Source organism: Astyanax mexicanus, chromosome 6, assembly GCF_023375975.1.
Source record: "Astyanax mexicanus isolate ESR-SI-001 chromosome 6, AstMex3_surface, whole genome shotgun sequence".
NCBI lineage: Eukaryota > Metazoa > Chordata > Actinopteri > Characiformes > Acestrorhamphidae > Astyanax > Astyanax mexicanus.
In genome coordinates, this window is record NC_064413.1 from 37595965 (window position 1) to 37611086 (window position 15122).

Consider the following 15122-nt stretch of genomic DNA (forward strand, 5'->3'; position numbering starts at 1 on the left):
TAGAAAGGGGAGGGGCTTCAGGTTTGTCACTCCTCCACCCCAAAAAAAACAACATTTTTTTTATGTTTTTCCTTTTTGCAGTTCTTTACATTGTGTTATTCACAATATGAAGTTATTTTCTTATTCTGTAAGGTTGTTAATTTATCGATTTGTCTTGACAGCAGTGATGTAATAGCTGTAACCAAGAGCTATAACAGCATAACGTAATGTGTGTTTGTGACCGTGTCCACTAAAAGTAATGCCACAAATAAAAATGTTACATTAAGCTAGATTAAATACATTTCCACATCAATACACATTGTGCTAATGCATTAAAATGTTTTAAACATAATTTGGCATTATGTTTTCCATTGCAGTGAAAATAATTACATGGGACATTTTTAGGCTTAATTGTTGTTGGAATTTGGATGATTAAGGCATTTTCATCTTTTGTCAAATAAAAACAGGATAAAAGAAGAATACGAGAGGACATTGCAAAGAAAAGGAGAGAAATTGAAGAAGTGAAATTAAAACTCCAGTATCTGAAGGTAAGTTGTTGTTCATCATATCTAAAAAGTTTGTTGGATTTTGACTTTTTGAACGACTTTTAGAAAGTGAAAGAAAGAGAGTGAAGTACTTTGTGTGATCTCTGAACAGAAAAAAGCTCTGCGGGAACAATGGCTGATGGACGGTTTGAGTGGGCAGAATGGTGAGGAGGAAGAAGCTATGAGAGCTCAGGAGGAGCAACACCAGACTGAGCTCCTGCAGAGCGATATCGACAGGTACTCTAAACAACTGAATCAATGTCTCTGTTTTAGTTTTACTGCTATTTTCAACGTGTACAGACTTCACAGCACGTATCCTACAGACTCACCGCTCTCGCTTAGAGCCGTGAGAGGAAGCCGATTGGAAGGATTACTCCCATTTAACCTATGTGATTAGCTTTGGGTATCAAACAGTGGTTACCGAGCCAGCCGGCTCAGTGTTACGTAATGCGTCTACTCACTCTACTTACCCCTACCTCTGTCTGGACAAACAAATCGGTTACGCAAAATGGCTTCCAACTGACGAATGACTGATACTAATAAAGAACAGATTAATGAAGTTAATTGTGTTCAGGTTTGAGCACACTTCCGTTAGGAGTGGGTGTGTTACCGCAACAAGAGTTTAAAAGTATTTAAAAGTTAGGTTCACCAGGTTAGTAGGTTTGAATGCAGTTTTCCCATAAAGATTCTGAGTGCAGACAGTATGAATTATCATAGTCTAACTTATGATATGATTCATATCCTGTTTACTGGAGTTAGTCAGTAAACAGGATCAGTGGAGTTAACAGTGGGATTTCAAATCAAATTACAAATACCGTTTAATATATTTTTAAATATTTATTGCCAGTGTTCATACTAATCTGGAATTATAAATAACAAACACCCTAAATACACAATTTTTCCCATTTTAATTTAAACAGAATACTTTAAAAAAAGTTTACAATAATTCAGGATGTCAAACTCTTGTGCAACTCTATGCAAAACCAAATATCCCATTACTCCAACATGCTAAAGTAAGATCACTTTATATTTTATACACCATTGATTATATGTAAAGGGCTGTTCACAGATGTAATGGTGTCATTTGATAAACATTTGATTCGCTGGTTTTATGCATAACTGAATAGACTTTTTCCTAGATTTGAATTCCCATTATTTCAAATTGCTACAGTAATATTACATATATATTGAATAAATGAGAAGGAGATGTTTATGAATTTAGAGGTGCGTTATTTTTGAAAAAACCCTAAACATTTTTGTTTATAGGACTCTAAACTTTGGTATATTGAAAAAAAAATAGTCAATGTTCCTACATGAAACATACATAATGAATACTATTACTATAATGAAAGTGCTTTTCAAGACCTTCATTTTCTCATTTTATAAGAGTCTAAATTCTAGTCTATATATGACAAAATAGGCGCTTTATCTAATTTTGCCATCCAATTACATTAAATTCATACAGTAATGTGATTTAACATGACTAATACTAATAACTCTTTTTCAAGACATCAGTGTCTTCATTTTATGAAACTTTGATTTTCCTTTTTTTAATTACACTTTAAAATGTGGCCTATACATAACAGAATGCATATCCAAAACTGTCCACTGTTCTACAGATAGGTAGTTGTGTTTCTGGTGTATATTTGTTGATAAGACTGGTTAAATTCTGTTTATTGAGCTGTTAAACTCATTACTGTTCTGTTTTCAGTCACTGCATGAAAACGTAGCACAGGAGCTTTATCTTTTGCTTGAGCTAATATGTTACTTTTGTATTTCTTATATCTATTAATTTGCTTTACATATTTTTATTGTGATTACTATCATTATGATCATTTGTCACTAGCTTGATTTTCGCTGCCCTCTCCCGGCACTTGGTGCCCTATGCACAGTGTGTGATCTGTGTGGGCGGTGCATCGGCACTGGTTTGAGTGTTTGCAGTCTTGATTAAAAGTTTGCTTTTCACACTTCACTTTTCTTGTTTTAAATCAGACAGTGTCAATTTACTTTCCTCTGACTCACTGTTTCTCCTCGCTTTTCTTACATGAGTCACAGTGCATTTCCTCAAGATAAAGACTAAATAGATCCAGGTCTGAAACTGACAGCATCTGGCTCTGGACCCAGTGAGTGACCTTAAAAGAAACACTTTTGCTTCCAAAAAACAAAAAACCCTTGTTTGTTATTGAGATGTGTGGCTAGAGAAACTTCTTTTTTTACATCAACTGAAGGTTCTTTACATTCACACTTCACACTTCATCTTCACTGCAAACATGGTTCTTAAAGCAACGTTCTGTATGATATATCATTGCTACTGTTGGATCAGTACACTGATCCAGTGTAACTTTGGAGAAGTTTGCAAAACGATGCGCTTAGGTGACACTGAGTAACTTTTAAAATTTATACTGGTGAGAAATCCTGTAATAGTGCCCTACTGCCTCAGTACATGCTGTATGCATCTTTCACAGATGCCAGTTCTCTACTCTTTAGTATAATGCTGCTTTAATAGGAACAAATAAGTGTTTTTTCTTTGGCATTGCTCTGATTTGAAGCACCTTTAATTTTAAGAGTGCAGTAGATCACAGCAGATTAAGACAGGAGGATTTCTTGGCTCTTCCCGCACTGATGGGAGAGTGAACTGAAATGTTAAAAGCCGGAGTTCTGATGACTGCAGTTTAAACGGAGTGGATGATGAAAAGCAATCTCTGGAAAAACGCTACTCATCAGCTTTCTCAGATGTTCCTGACACAAAAGTTTAAGGTCGTGACCTCAATCACAATGTGACAAAACCCATTTTTTATGTTTTCACAGCTTTGTTAAGCTGTCTGTGATCAGCTCTGTGGATGGTGTGTCTTTTTATGGAATGGGGAATCACCAGGCATTAGAAAGTCTTTTCTTCACAGACAGTGGACAGCTGTTGTATCTGTGTATCTATGAGTTCTGAGTGGAGATTCTAGCTTATCTGTGGATATGTGGATGTGTACCCTGTTACAGAAAAGACAGATAAACTAGACTGAGTGAACGTGGAAGCATAAAACTAGCTGCTATCATCTCTTGCACCGCTATTAGCTTTGACCAAAAGAACAAAAAAAGAAATGAGAGAAATTCTTTTGGGATAAGGTAATGAGTGGAAAGGTGGGGTGAGAATTGTCTGTACATATCTAGAGCTGGGGCTGAGTAGCAGGACACATATTTAAGGAGATACTGTGTACAAAGCAGATGTTTAATGTTCTTATATTCACATAGTCACAGAAGTCCCAGGTCTCCTGGAAGTTGCGGGAGTCTTCCGCATATCAATAACGGCTCCCTGACGCCCGCAGATCAGATAAAATCTCCCGGAATCTAGCATGTGGACGTTTTTTTACCCAATCATGTGAGGGAAAGAGAGGGAGAGAAAGGCACTCTCCTCGTGTGCATATTCATGAAGTGTATGCAAAACAGAGAGGGTTCTGATTGGCCTGTTCTCCACAAAGAGTCTGTGAGTCTAAAGACTAAATGATTTGCAAAAATCATGTTGAGGTGATTTGATCTATATATGTATATATAATATATATATTAGCAAAAAGTTCTGTTTTGCTTTGGTAACCTTTGGATGGTGTGTTAATTTTTTTTTTTTTTTTTTTTGGGGGGGGGGGGGGTTTGGGGGGGTTAAAGTCCAGGTTCGGGGGTACCTCCCTAAAATCAATTTTTGCAACTTGGGATGTCTGTAGTTAGAGATGTAAAATAACAAACTACACGTACTTCACTACTGTAATGAAATGTAACTCAAAATGAAATGTAACTCAAATAAATTGTTTATGTCCTGTATTGTTACTCAGTACAAAGATCAAAAATGTTCTGAATGTTTCCAAACCCAGATTATCATTAATTATCACTAAAGATGCTCTGTACTGTCACCGCGTTTAATATCATTGAGTGAATCAAGAGATCAAGCTGATTTTATATGAAGGCTTTCACTCTTTATATGAAGAACTTTTCACTGCTGTCTGTAATAACCAGTGTTGGGAAGGTTACTTTTAAAATGTAATCCCTTACAGATTACTGATTACATCACTCAAAATGTAATTTGTAACGTAATCAGTTACATTACTTCAAGTGAGTAACGTAATCTGATTATGTTAGAAAGGCCATTGGCTGCGCTGAGGATTCTGAGCTCGTGCTTTGGATTACTTTAAATATTGTCATTTTTTTAAGCCTGAATGAATGTAGCAACCACATATTGCATATTATTATTTTATTTTTCTTTCCAGTTAACAAATAGATAAACAAATAAAACAGCCTTTTCAATCACTCTATAAAAATACTTATGAAACCATTTCATCAAACAATTTTAACACTAATATAAATTGATAATAAAACCATTTAAAACCAAACAATGTAACAACAACTGTAAGTTATCTATTTGCAGGTTTGCCACCAGTGTTAATTTTGACAACAAATTTTGATTTAGTCTTAGTCATAGTCTTGTGACGAAAATAGTATTTAGTTTTAGTCACAATTTAGTCATCTGAAATGTTTTTAGTTTTAGTCGACTTAATGTCATAAGAATATAGTCGACTAAAATTACAGTAAATTTAGTCGACTAAACTGTAAAAGGGTGTAAATGTAAATGCTTTTTCATCAGTTCCCTTGAATTATTAACTATACACTTATACGAAATGAAACGTTTAATAACCAATTGAGTAATATTGTTAATGTTTGAAAGTGAAATATATTTTTTATATGATTTAATGTATATTATTATTATTGTAGGTGTGTGACTATATATATTTTACATTTAAAGCATTTTGCTCTAGAAATCAAGTCATTAAAAATCTGAATAGTTAAATTATAGTTTGAACAGCGTTGTAGATGCAAAAACAGCTTTTAAATGATCTAGAAACACACATTCACACACTGTGCTGTAGAGATGCTCTCAGGATGTACTGAGAGACTTCATGAGTTAAAGTGAGAAACTTATGAGAAAGTGCTGTAAGGAATTTACACAGACTTTTGGGTTCATAGATTCACTTATTTTATTGTTTTATTTTGGTTATATTATTGAGTTTCTTTCTGACCTGTTCCTGCTTTAACATTAGCTATATCTTTCCCACTGTGAGACTAAGCAGATGATCTGATCTTAATGAGTTAGGGTTCTGTAACAGTTCTGTGTTTTAGTGCACTGCTGAGTTAAACACACCATCAGCTCATGAAATAACATCAGCATTAAAACGCTGATCTCTGCATGGAGATCTGTGTGACTCTGGTCTGCAGAAGCTGAATTGTGGTGTTTTTACCGGAGATTGAGTCGCTCCACGCGGTTTACACGTTATCTTGTTTTTCGCGACGTCGCCTCTCCCCTCTCTCTCTCCCTGCTGAACGAGTTAACTTCCAGTCGAGCTCCGTAAGTATCGACAGGTTAATTCCCGGGTTTGTAACTGAGCGCGCGGCGCCACCTTCGCTAAAGTAGCAGTGATTGGTTCTCTTCTTAACTGGTCCCTTCCTTTCACAGAACTAAATCAGTTCTGATTGGATTTCGTTCCTGCCAAATATTTTCGTCTCGTTTTTATTCGTTGACCAAAATGTCAGTTAATTTCGTCTCGTTGTGTGTGCGGAGCCGCTGTCTGCCCCTCCTCCCTGTGTGTGTGTGCAGCGAGACGGGAGGAGGGGCAGACAGTTCCCTGTCATATCAGAGCGATTTCACCGCAAAATGTTATTTGCGTTTTGTCAGTGTTGGATTGGAAGAGCAAAAATAGGAAAGTACCGCAATGTAACCCTTTTATTTTAGCAGAGTAACTGTAATCTGATTACCATTTACTGAAGCAGTAACTGTAACGGATTACAGTTACCTATAATTTGTAATCTGATTACGTAACGCCGTTACATGTAATCCGTTACTTCCCAACACTGGTAATAACTACATATAAACTACACACAATACTTAAGTACAACATTTGCTGAATACTTTAGTACTTCCACTTAAATGTGGTGCATTAAGAACTCTTCAACTTCTACTCAAGTCACTTTTTTGATCAAGCACTTGTACTTTTGCTCAATTTACACATCTCCACATATGTTTCCCTTCCACCTTAAATGATGCTGAGGTATGGGACATGTACTTATTCCAGAATGCAGCTGTGGCTTCATTTAAGGTGGAATTTGAAATAAAAATCAATTGAAACTGCATTAAAAGTGTACTTTTCCTGCTCAATTTCCATTGGCTGCTTTTGGCTGTACAACCCCAAAACCAAGTTTTAGGGTTTAAAATATATAGTGACCCACAAAACACATACGAGAACCTGAATCACAGAACCAAGAGTCCAAGAGGAACTCTGTAAGGTTGCGACGCCAAAGTTAAAAACCCCTGCACCACATGATTCTCTCTCCACCTGTCGATTCAGACTGACAAAAAGGAAACTAAAAAGCAATTAGAATTGAGGCTAAAATTGGGGCATAACTGTTATGTTGAAATTCATGTAGTTAGAACTCCTTATGCATCCTTCAATGAGAAAAATCATGTGTTGATTGGCTACACATGTGTGTGAAAGAAAACACATCTCTCACTCTTAGGTTGGTAATTATTGTAAGATGCAGCAAGAGAGCAGATGAAAACCAGCAATAACTACAGTAACATGGAGATAAAACTGTAAGAAGCAGAAATACAGAACCACAAACAGCAATATTAGTAATAACGTGGCTAAAAATACAATGAAACATATTCAAATGCCAATGACAAATAATTCCACACAAATGTAGAACTAGATCTTCACAAGATCTTTCACAGTAATGATTTCTACAACACACAGCACGTTCATGCAAATCCTCCTGAGATCAGGTTTGAGTGGGTGTTTGAAAAGCTGTTGGATGTGGTCTCCAGAGTGTGCCGCCACTTAATTCTGCATTTCCCTTTATCTGCTCTGCAGAATAGAGAGCGAGATCAGCGCTCTGGAGACCCAGGAGATGAATATCTCAGAGAACGAGGAGCTGATTTTGGAGCGGCTGAGGAAGGTGGAGAAGACTGCAGAGGACATTATAAAGGTATTGCTGGGTTAATCGTTTGGCCGCGTGTGGGCACACTAGTTATTGCAGCTTTGTGGATTAACATTCTCCAACAGCTGATGGGTCAACAGAGTTCTGAGTCATAAGCATGACATGAATTCATGAAAAACAAGGCTTGAGTTTTGTTTTGTCATCATAACCCTTTGCAGTGTTTTGGCTCTTATAACTAACAGAATGGTGAACGCATAATGAGGTGTGAATCGGCCAGAGCGGTTTGTTGTGTATCTTTAAATTCTGTGTTTTGACCTCGTCCCACTGTATTTCTATACAGGAAATAAATGGCGATTTCCAGCCAGGTAAAAACCCTACCTCTTTTTCTGGGTGTGTCACATACTACAACCTTATAACATCAATCTCTAACAGTACAGTATGTCTTTTTTTGGGAATAATATCTGTTTCAAACCAAATCTCTTTGAATCTACAGAGCCAATTCAGTACATCTACTCTGCAATACCTGATATCCCTAAATCCTACACCCCAACACTTGCGAGAAGAATTAACACTCCAGTACAGGAGCCTGACGCTGAACCAGAGAAAATGGGTATGAGTGAATTTCAGGGAATTCTGTACATCCAACTAACATTCTAGGACTGCCATTATTGCACAATAATGGCACTCTGACCAAAGCTCTTTAAGCATTAGTCTACCACATACACATACTGTATAAGCAAGCAACAACTCCAGCCCTTACAAGACAATAACACCATCCCTAACAAAGCAGCAACACTATATTTATAAAGCAATAGAAAAAATAAAATGAAAAATATTTGACATTAGTGCCTTCTAGGTCTGTAATGATAATTACATTTATACAATATATATTGTACAATAAATGAATAATTGATAATCAAGGTACTGTTCATTATGTTCACAGAGTGATCTATTTTAAGCAATTCTTTTTTAATTGTTGATCGTTGTGACTAATGAAAACCCAAAAATCAGTGTCTCAAAAAATTTTGAATACTATATTATATAGTACCAGCAGATAACATGTCTCTACAAACCATCACTGATTGAGGAAACTTTACACTAGACCTCAAGCAGCTTGGACTGTGTGTCTCTCCACTCTTCCTCCAGACTCTGCTCCCTTGATTTCCAAATGAAATGTAAAATTTACTGATGATTAGTGATGGTTTGGAGAGTCATGTCATCTGCTGCTGTTGGTCCACTGTGTTTTATCAAGTCTAAAGTCAGTGCAGTGTTTTCACAGAAAATCTTACAGCACTTCATGCTTCCCTCTGCTGACAACTTTTATGAAGATACGCATTTCATTTTCCAGCAGGACTTGGCACACTGCCAAAAGTACTAATATAATAATAATATAATATATTAATTATAATAATATATTAATATATTAAAATAATAATATAATATAATAATTGTACTTATATAATAATTATAATTTTCTATATATATTATAATATATTTAATTCTATAATTTTCTGAGATACTGATGTTTGGGTTTTCATTGGCTGTAAACCCTAATCTGAAATAAAAAAAAACAAACATTTAAAATAGATCGCTCTGTGATTAATACATCTAGAAAATATATGAGTTTCATATAAAGTAATTTTTCAGCCAAATTCTATTTTTGAGATGCACTAGTGTGTATGGAGTGGCAGTTATTGAAGACCTGGTCTTCAATATCTGCCACTCCATACACACAGTGTGGACTGCAGTACATGAAGAAAAAATTATATATTTCACAAACTATGATTAATTAAAATGTTTTTATCTCTAAAAGGGTAAAAAAGCTTTGTTATGGTATTCTATTATCATTATATCAGTGGCATTTTATAGTCTTAAAATTCTTATTGTGACAGGCCTAGTGCCATAACTATAGTTCATTTATAAAATACACTTTCATGATAGAAACTATATTTCAGATTATGATGTACAAGGCAAAATAAGAGTACTCTGCAAAACACTACATTCATTGTAGTTACTGTTTCTTAAATGTAGTAAATAATAAGCAGTACTTTACAAACAAACTTTACAGGGCGTTACAAACATGTTCTAATATCTCACTATATAAAGTGTTACCAAAAAGACACCAATTTAGCTCCATTAAACTCAGTTGCCTACAAAAAGTTACTATTTATTGAGGCATTTCTCCAATGCCAATCTTCTTTTTGACATTCTTTAATAAACTCTTTATATGAGAAATACACTGTACGATTGATAAAGAAAACTGCAGGTTAAGAGATTGTGGCTTATGCTCGCTTCTTGCTCTGTATTCTTCAGCAATGTATGCTATGGAGATCAGTGTGGAGAAAGACCTGCGCACAGGAAAGAGTCAGGTTCTCTCCTCCGCCACGGTCACTCCTCAGGAGTTCCTGCAGAAAGGCATCAAAGTGTATGATGACGGCAGGAAGTCTGTATATGCTGTACAGTCTGACGGAAAGGCTTCGGATGATGAGTTTGATGAACTGAGTACTTTGGAAGTGGAGGAGCTTCTGAGAAAAGCCACAGAGAAGAAGACTAACAGTGATGTAGAGTACCACGAGCCTGTTTTCTCCAGCCCATACAGCCAGCCTTGCACTCCTAGCAAAGGGGAGCGAGGGGTGGTAAGCCCAGGACCCAACGGTTTCCACATGCCTAGCAAGACCCCCAGCCCATTACAACCTGACGATGATCAAGCAGGTCAAGAAGATGCTAAAGATTCAACTTCTCACATTCCAGATCCTGAAACCAATCAAAACTCTCACACTCACCAGCCTGCATCCCAAAGCTGTTTGAATGGACAGGAGGATGATCTCACCAATGTATGTGGTGATGATGATCACTGGAGCAAAGACAAGCTCATCCTGGAGCCTGAAGAAGAACAGCACCGGTTCACTCCAGAGTCTGATTTAGAGCTGGAATTTGACAGAAACTCTCCTCTTTCTCAGAAGGAAGATCTAGTGTTAAATATAGTGAACTCCATCCCATCTGAGCTGAACTGCACTCAGCCAATCACTATGATTTTCATGGGTTATCAGAACGCAGAGTCAGACGAGGAAGATGGGAAAATGCAGGCTGAGCTGGTGGTCATCAGCAGTGATGAAGAAGATAAAGACACAGAACCAGCACTGTCCTATCATCCACGCGGCTACTACAGCAAGATCTTCCAGCCCAGGAGTGATAACGTCCATCGCTCAGAGATCAGGCCTAGTGTGTTCAGAAACCACAGCCCAGGAGAACACATAATGACATACAGGAAGGAAGACCCCAGTATTCCAGGTATCATCAGAGGAATAATAAAAAAATAAAATAAGAAAACACAACATCTAACAGCATTTTTATCTCTTCTCTTACTTTTTTTTTTTTTACTTTTTTTGCATTTGTTTGAATATAAGAGTAGAATTGCTTTTCTACCCCTTGTGAAAAAGAAAGTATACTTAAGAGCATTAAAAGCAGTTTAAAAATTCAAATCAGGTAAAGAATACTAAAGTGCCTTTTCAATTTAATACACTTTATGAAAATATAAAAATACACATTAAATATACATTCTCTGTATATCCATAAAATATATTTTTAAGGAATATGCTTTAAATTATATGTTGTGTTGATTATATATATATATATATATATATATATATATATATATATATATATATAGTGGCAAATAAATACTGCTTAAAGTGCTTTTTTTCAGAACCGTTAAGGTATACACAATATGTGCATCAATACACAAAGTAGTACTTTTACAATATATTTCAAGTGTATTAAAATGGTGTTTAAAAAACACATACTTAAAAAGTACTCAAAAGCACAATTTAAAGCTTTTATGTTTTAATATAGTTTAATTACTACTGGACTATACTTAAGTTGCCATAAGTAAGTACAAAATAGTACATTTAGTATGTTTTTAAGTACATATTCTAATATTTAAAAGTATGTACTTTTCCAGGTTAAGTATACTTTAAAAAAATATTCTTAAATACATTTTTTTACAAGGGACATGACTCGTGACTATAGTACAATGTATCATGTAACTCTTTGGAAAGTAAATTAAATGATTACTTTTCTAAAATTTAAAGTACATTTTTAACATGCTAAAAATTGTAGTACAGTATATTAAAAAAATATTTTTAGACCCAACAAAGTATACTAGATACTTACAAAAGACAGGAACAAATGCTACTTACAAAAGACAGGAACAAAAAGCATATTTGTACTCTAATGTAAATATATTTAACATCAATTCTTAGTACATTTCTAATATACCTGGTGTATAATAAACAGTAAATAAACAGTTGTAATAAATTAAATGTATTATAATTTTACTTTAAACACATTTATACATACATGAAGTAGTATGTTTAAATGTTACTTAAGTATATTTAAAATAGTTCCATTTTACTACAGTTAAGTACACTTAGCACAAATTAAGTAGGACTTTTGTACTATTTTTATACAATTAGAGTTAGCACTCTTTAACTATACTGATTAATAATGTGGCTACAAATACACTTTATTGCACTATAGCATAATAATGCTTGTTATACTTTAATCTACTTTTTTTTCACTAGGGCAATTTAGTTTTAGACTTTATGATATTAAATAAACGTCTCCCATCTCAAAATATTTGAGTTTAATATGATAAATAAAGAGACTGAAGACTCACTTTCAGTCATGTCATTTGATTAGGTTAATGTCCTTTCAGGTTTGTCCTCAGGCAAGCTCAAAGTAAATATGAAATAAAGTACATTTAAATTTTTTCTTTTGGATTTTTAAGGGTTAAAACCTGGTGAATCCTGATAGGAGCTTTAGCCCCACTCAGTGGACAAAATGATCACATCAGTTGAATGTGTGGTGCGCATGTCAGAGTGCCTCAAATGCCCTAGCCTTGCATTCACACATAGAATACAAATGTTTCAGAACAAATAAGACTGCATGTTTTTCTGTAAATATGTGTTTGTTGAAACTGTTTTTACATAACCAATAAATCCCAGTTTTAAAAAATGTACCCTGCATTTTTGTATAATTTTCCTCTTTGTAACTGGAACAATTAAGATAATTAAGATTTTACTAAACAAATAATCCTGATTTTTAATTACCAAAAATTTTCAATGTTTTAAAACCTGTACAAATCGTGATCTTTATTGGTTTTTCGGACAGATTGATCCATCGTTGTCTATTTATATTTCAGGGTCTCAGCACTTTAGTCATTATCTTGGCTTGTTGTGACGTTTCCCTCCTATAGACCTGCTGTCCTCCAGTGTGTGGCGGAGTCTAAGTCTGTTTCCTGTGCTAAAGAATAATGGCGGATATGGCGGTGGCCTTTGCTGTCCGTCAGCCGTAATTGAACAGCATGTCCTTGGTGGCTTTCAAGTCACAGTGGCTGTTGGAGAGGCGTTTCATAACATCTGCTTGAGAAGTAGTTATATAATCATAGCCTTGCATTATGTAAGCAAAATGTCTGCAGGAACTTACGAGGCCCCTCATAGCCATTGTTTTTCCAAGACCCCACAATCAATTTCAATTTATAAGAATATGTGTGTGTGTGTGTGTGTGTGTGGAATAATGCACCCATTAACAGCACGACAAAGAATGATATGATGATTCTGTACATCAGTACCGAGGCTATACTGAAATCTTCTCCCTTGTCTCCACAGTCTGGAGAAGAAAAGTCCCCCAGCTAGAAAAACATGTGCCTCTTCCACGCAGCAAGATCCCGAGCTCACATATTTGATGAAGACATCAGAGAAAGAAAAAAAAAAGGATGGAAGTAAATGTGGCATCCTCACTAGACCACTATACTAGAACTGGGACTTAATAAAAAAAAAGATTTAATGAGAAAACTCAGAAACGAGAGCAGAACAAGAAGAAAAGGCTTCAGTAATATTATGATTATGTGATGCAAAACTGATGTAGAGTGTACAGCATAACTTTTTGAAGTATTTTGAAATTCTGTGCAACATTTGAATGTTTTTTTGTAATCTGAAGTGCCGAATGCTGTTGTTTTTAGGAAAAGAATAACTCATTTTATTGCTTATAGCCCCCAAAAAAAACAGCAGTGCTGACAGTATTCCCGAGAGAGTAAGCTTCCTCACTGAAACTACTAAATTCAGGCAAATGAGCAGCTTTCTCCCACACGTCAGCTGCTGGATCTGCACTGTATGCACTTCTGTGCTCTGCTAGTTACTGGATTAATTCTGATACATCAAACAAAGCATACAGGGCGATGCAGAAAAAGCCCAGTGTTTTTCTCCAGGCGAGTGTCTGTAAAGTCTTTTATATGCATTCAGTTTGTAATATCTACCAGTACGTTCTCTTAGATGATCAATCAATTATAAACCAAATAGGCAACTGCTTTACATTTCATATTTAGAAACAATAAATTCATAAACAAATCAACAAAGCTTTAAACTATATTCTTCATAGACTGTGTTTTTTCTGTTCTAGTCCTCAATAGCAGCAAATACAGCTCTGGAAAAAAATAAGAGACCACTTAGTTACTGAATCAGTTTCTCAAATTTTGCTATGTATATGTATATGTTTGGGTTAAATGAACATTGTTGTTTTATTCTATAAACTAAGGACAACATGTCTCCCAAATTCCAAATAAAAATATTGTAATTTAGAGCATTTATTCGCAGAAAATGAGAAATGGCTGAAATAACAGTAAAGATGCAGAGCTTTCAGACCTCAAATAATGCAAAGAAAACAAGTTCATATTCAAAAAGTTTTAAGAGTTCAGAAATCAATATTAGGTGGAATAACCCTGGTTTTCAATCACAGTTTTCATGTATCTTGCTATGTTCTCCTCCACCAGTCTTACACACTGCTTTAGGATAACTTTATGCCACTCCTGGTGCAAATATTCAAGAGCTCAGTTTGGTTTGATGGCTTATGATCATCCATCTTACTCTTAATTACATTCCAGAGGTTTTCAATTTGGTAAAAAAAAAACATTTTTTTTATCTTATTTTTTTCCAGAGCTGTATTAGCAGATTTCCAGAAGTGGGCTGTATATAGAGGGGCAAGCATTGAGCTGTGGTGCTCCATCCAGTATTTCTGGGGTGATTTGGGTTGAGTTGGGATGAGTGGGCTATCAGGTGGTGATCATCCATCAGGCTGACATCACTAATGCTTGTGTTGTTGAATGCAATCAAAGATGTAAAAAAGGTACTGATATTCATTACTCTGGATAGAAGTATGGATAAAAAATAATTTTTGTAGAAGCTGAAGTATAAACGCAAGTTTTTTTCCTTAAGTAAAAGTTTAAAAGTACTGGTTTCAATACTATTTAAAATATAAAGTAGAAGTAATGTAAGGGACAAAATGGAAAAGAAGAAAAAAAAAAGCTTAGGCCACTCCACAGGGTCCTATAGTCCACTACCCTCTTCCCTAAAACACTTTTTTCTAAAACCATAATGACTATAATTTTATAGTAAAATGTAAATATTGATGAATTTTGGATGCACTAGGCTGCCTGTTTCAGCTGCATATATGCCCATTGAAAATATATTAAAGAAGTTCAGTTGGGACATTTCGTTAAGGTCTCTCGAGTCTCTTGAGCCTCAGATCATCTTTATAAAAGGCTACAGAGTCTGCTGTGTTGTTGCTGAAGTGTGA

The 15122-nt window shown here is 35.3% G+C and overlaps 1 protein-coding gene across 2 annotated transcripts in view; it reads left to right on the forward strand.

The window, feature by feature from the left end:
* palmdb (palmdelphin b) overlaps positions 1 to 15122 on the forward strand; it is a 45670-nt gene that overhangs the window by 16681 nt on the left and 13867 nt on the right. Inside the window, exons 3-9 of one of the 2 annotated variants that reach the window (XM_007250411.4) lie at positions 447 to 527; positions 637 to 761; positions 7424 to 7538; positions 7831 to 7855; positions 7984 to 8100; positions 9804 to 10781; positions 13160 to 13987. In XM_007250411.4, the coding sequence (XP_007250473.3) occupies positions 447 to 527; positions 637 to 761; positions 7424 to 7538; positions 7831 to 7855; positions 7984 to 8100; positions 9804 to 10781; positions 13160 to 13236 (1518 nt within the window). In that variant the 3' untranslated portion in view covers positions 13237 to 13987. Of the gene's footprint in view, positions 1 to 446; positions 528 to 636; positions 762 to 7423; positions 7539 to 7830; positions 7856 to 7983; positions 8101 to 9803; positions 10782 to 13159; positions 13988 to 15122 lie in introns of those variants that run through there. The other variant, XM_007250407.4, reaches the window with a different exon arrangement.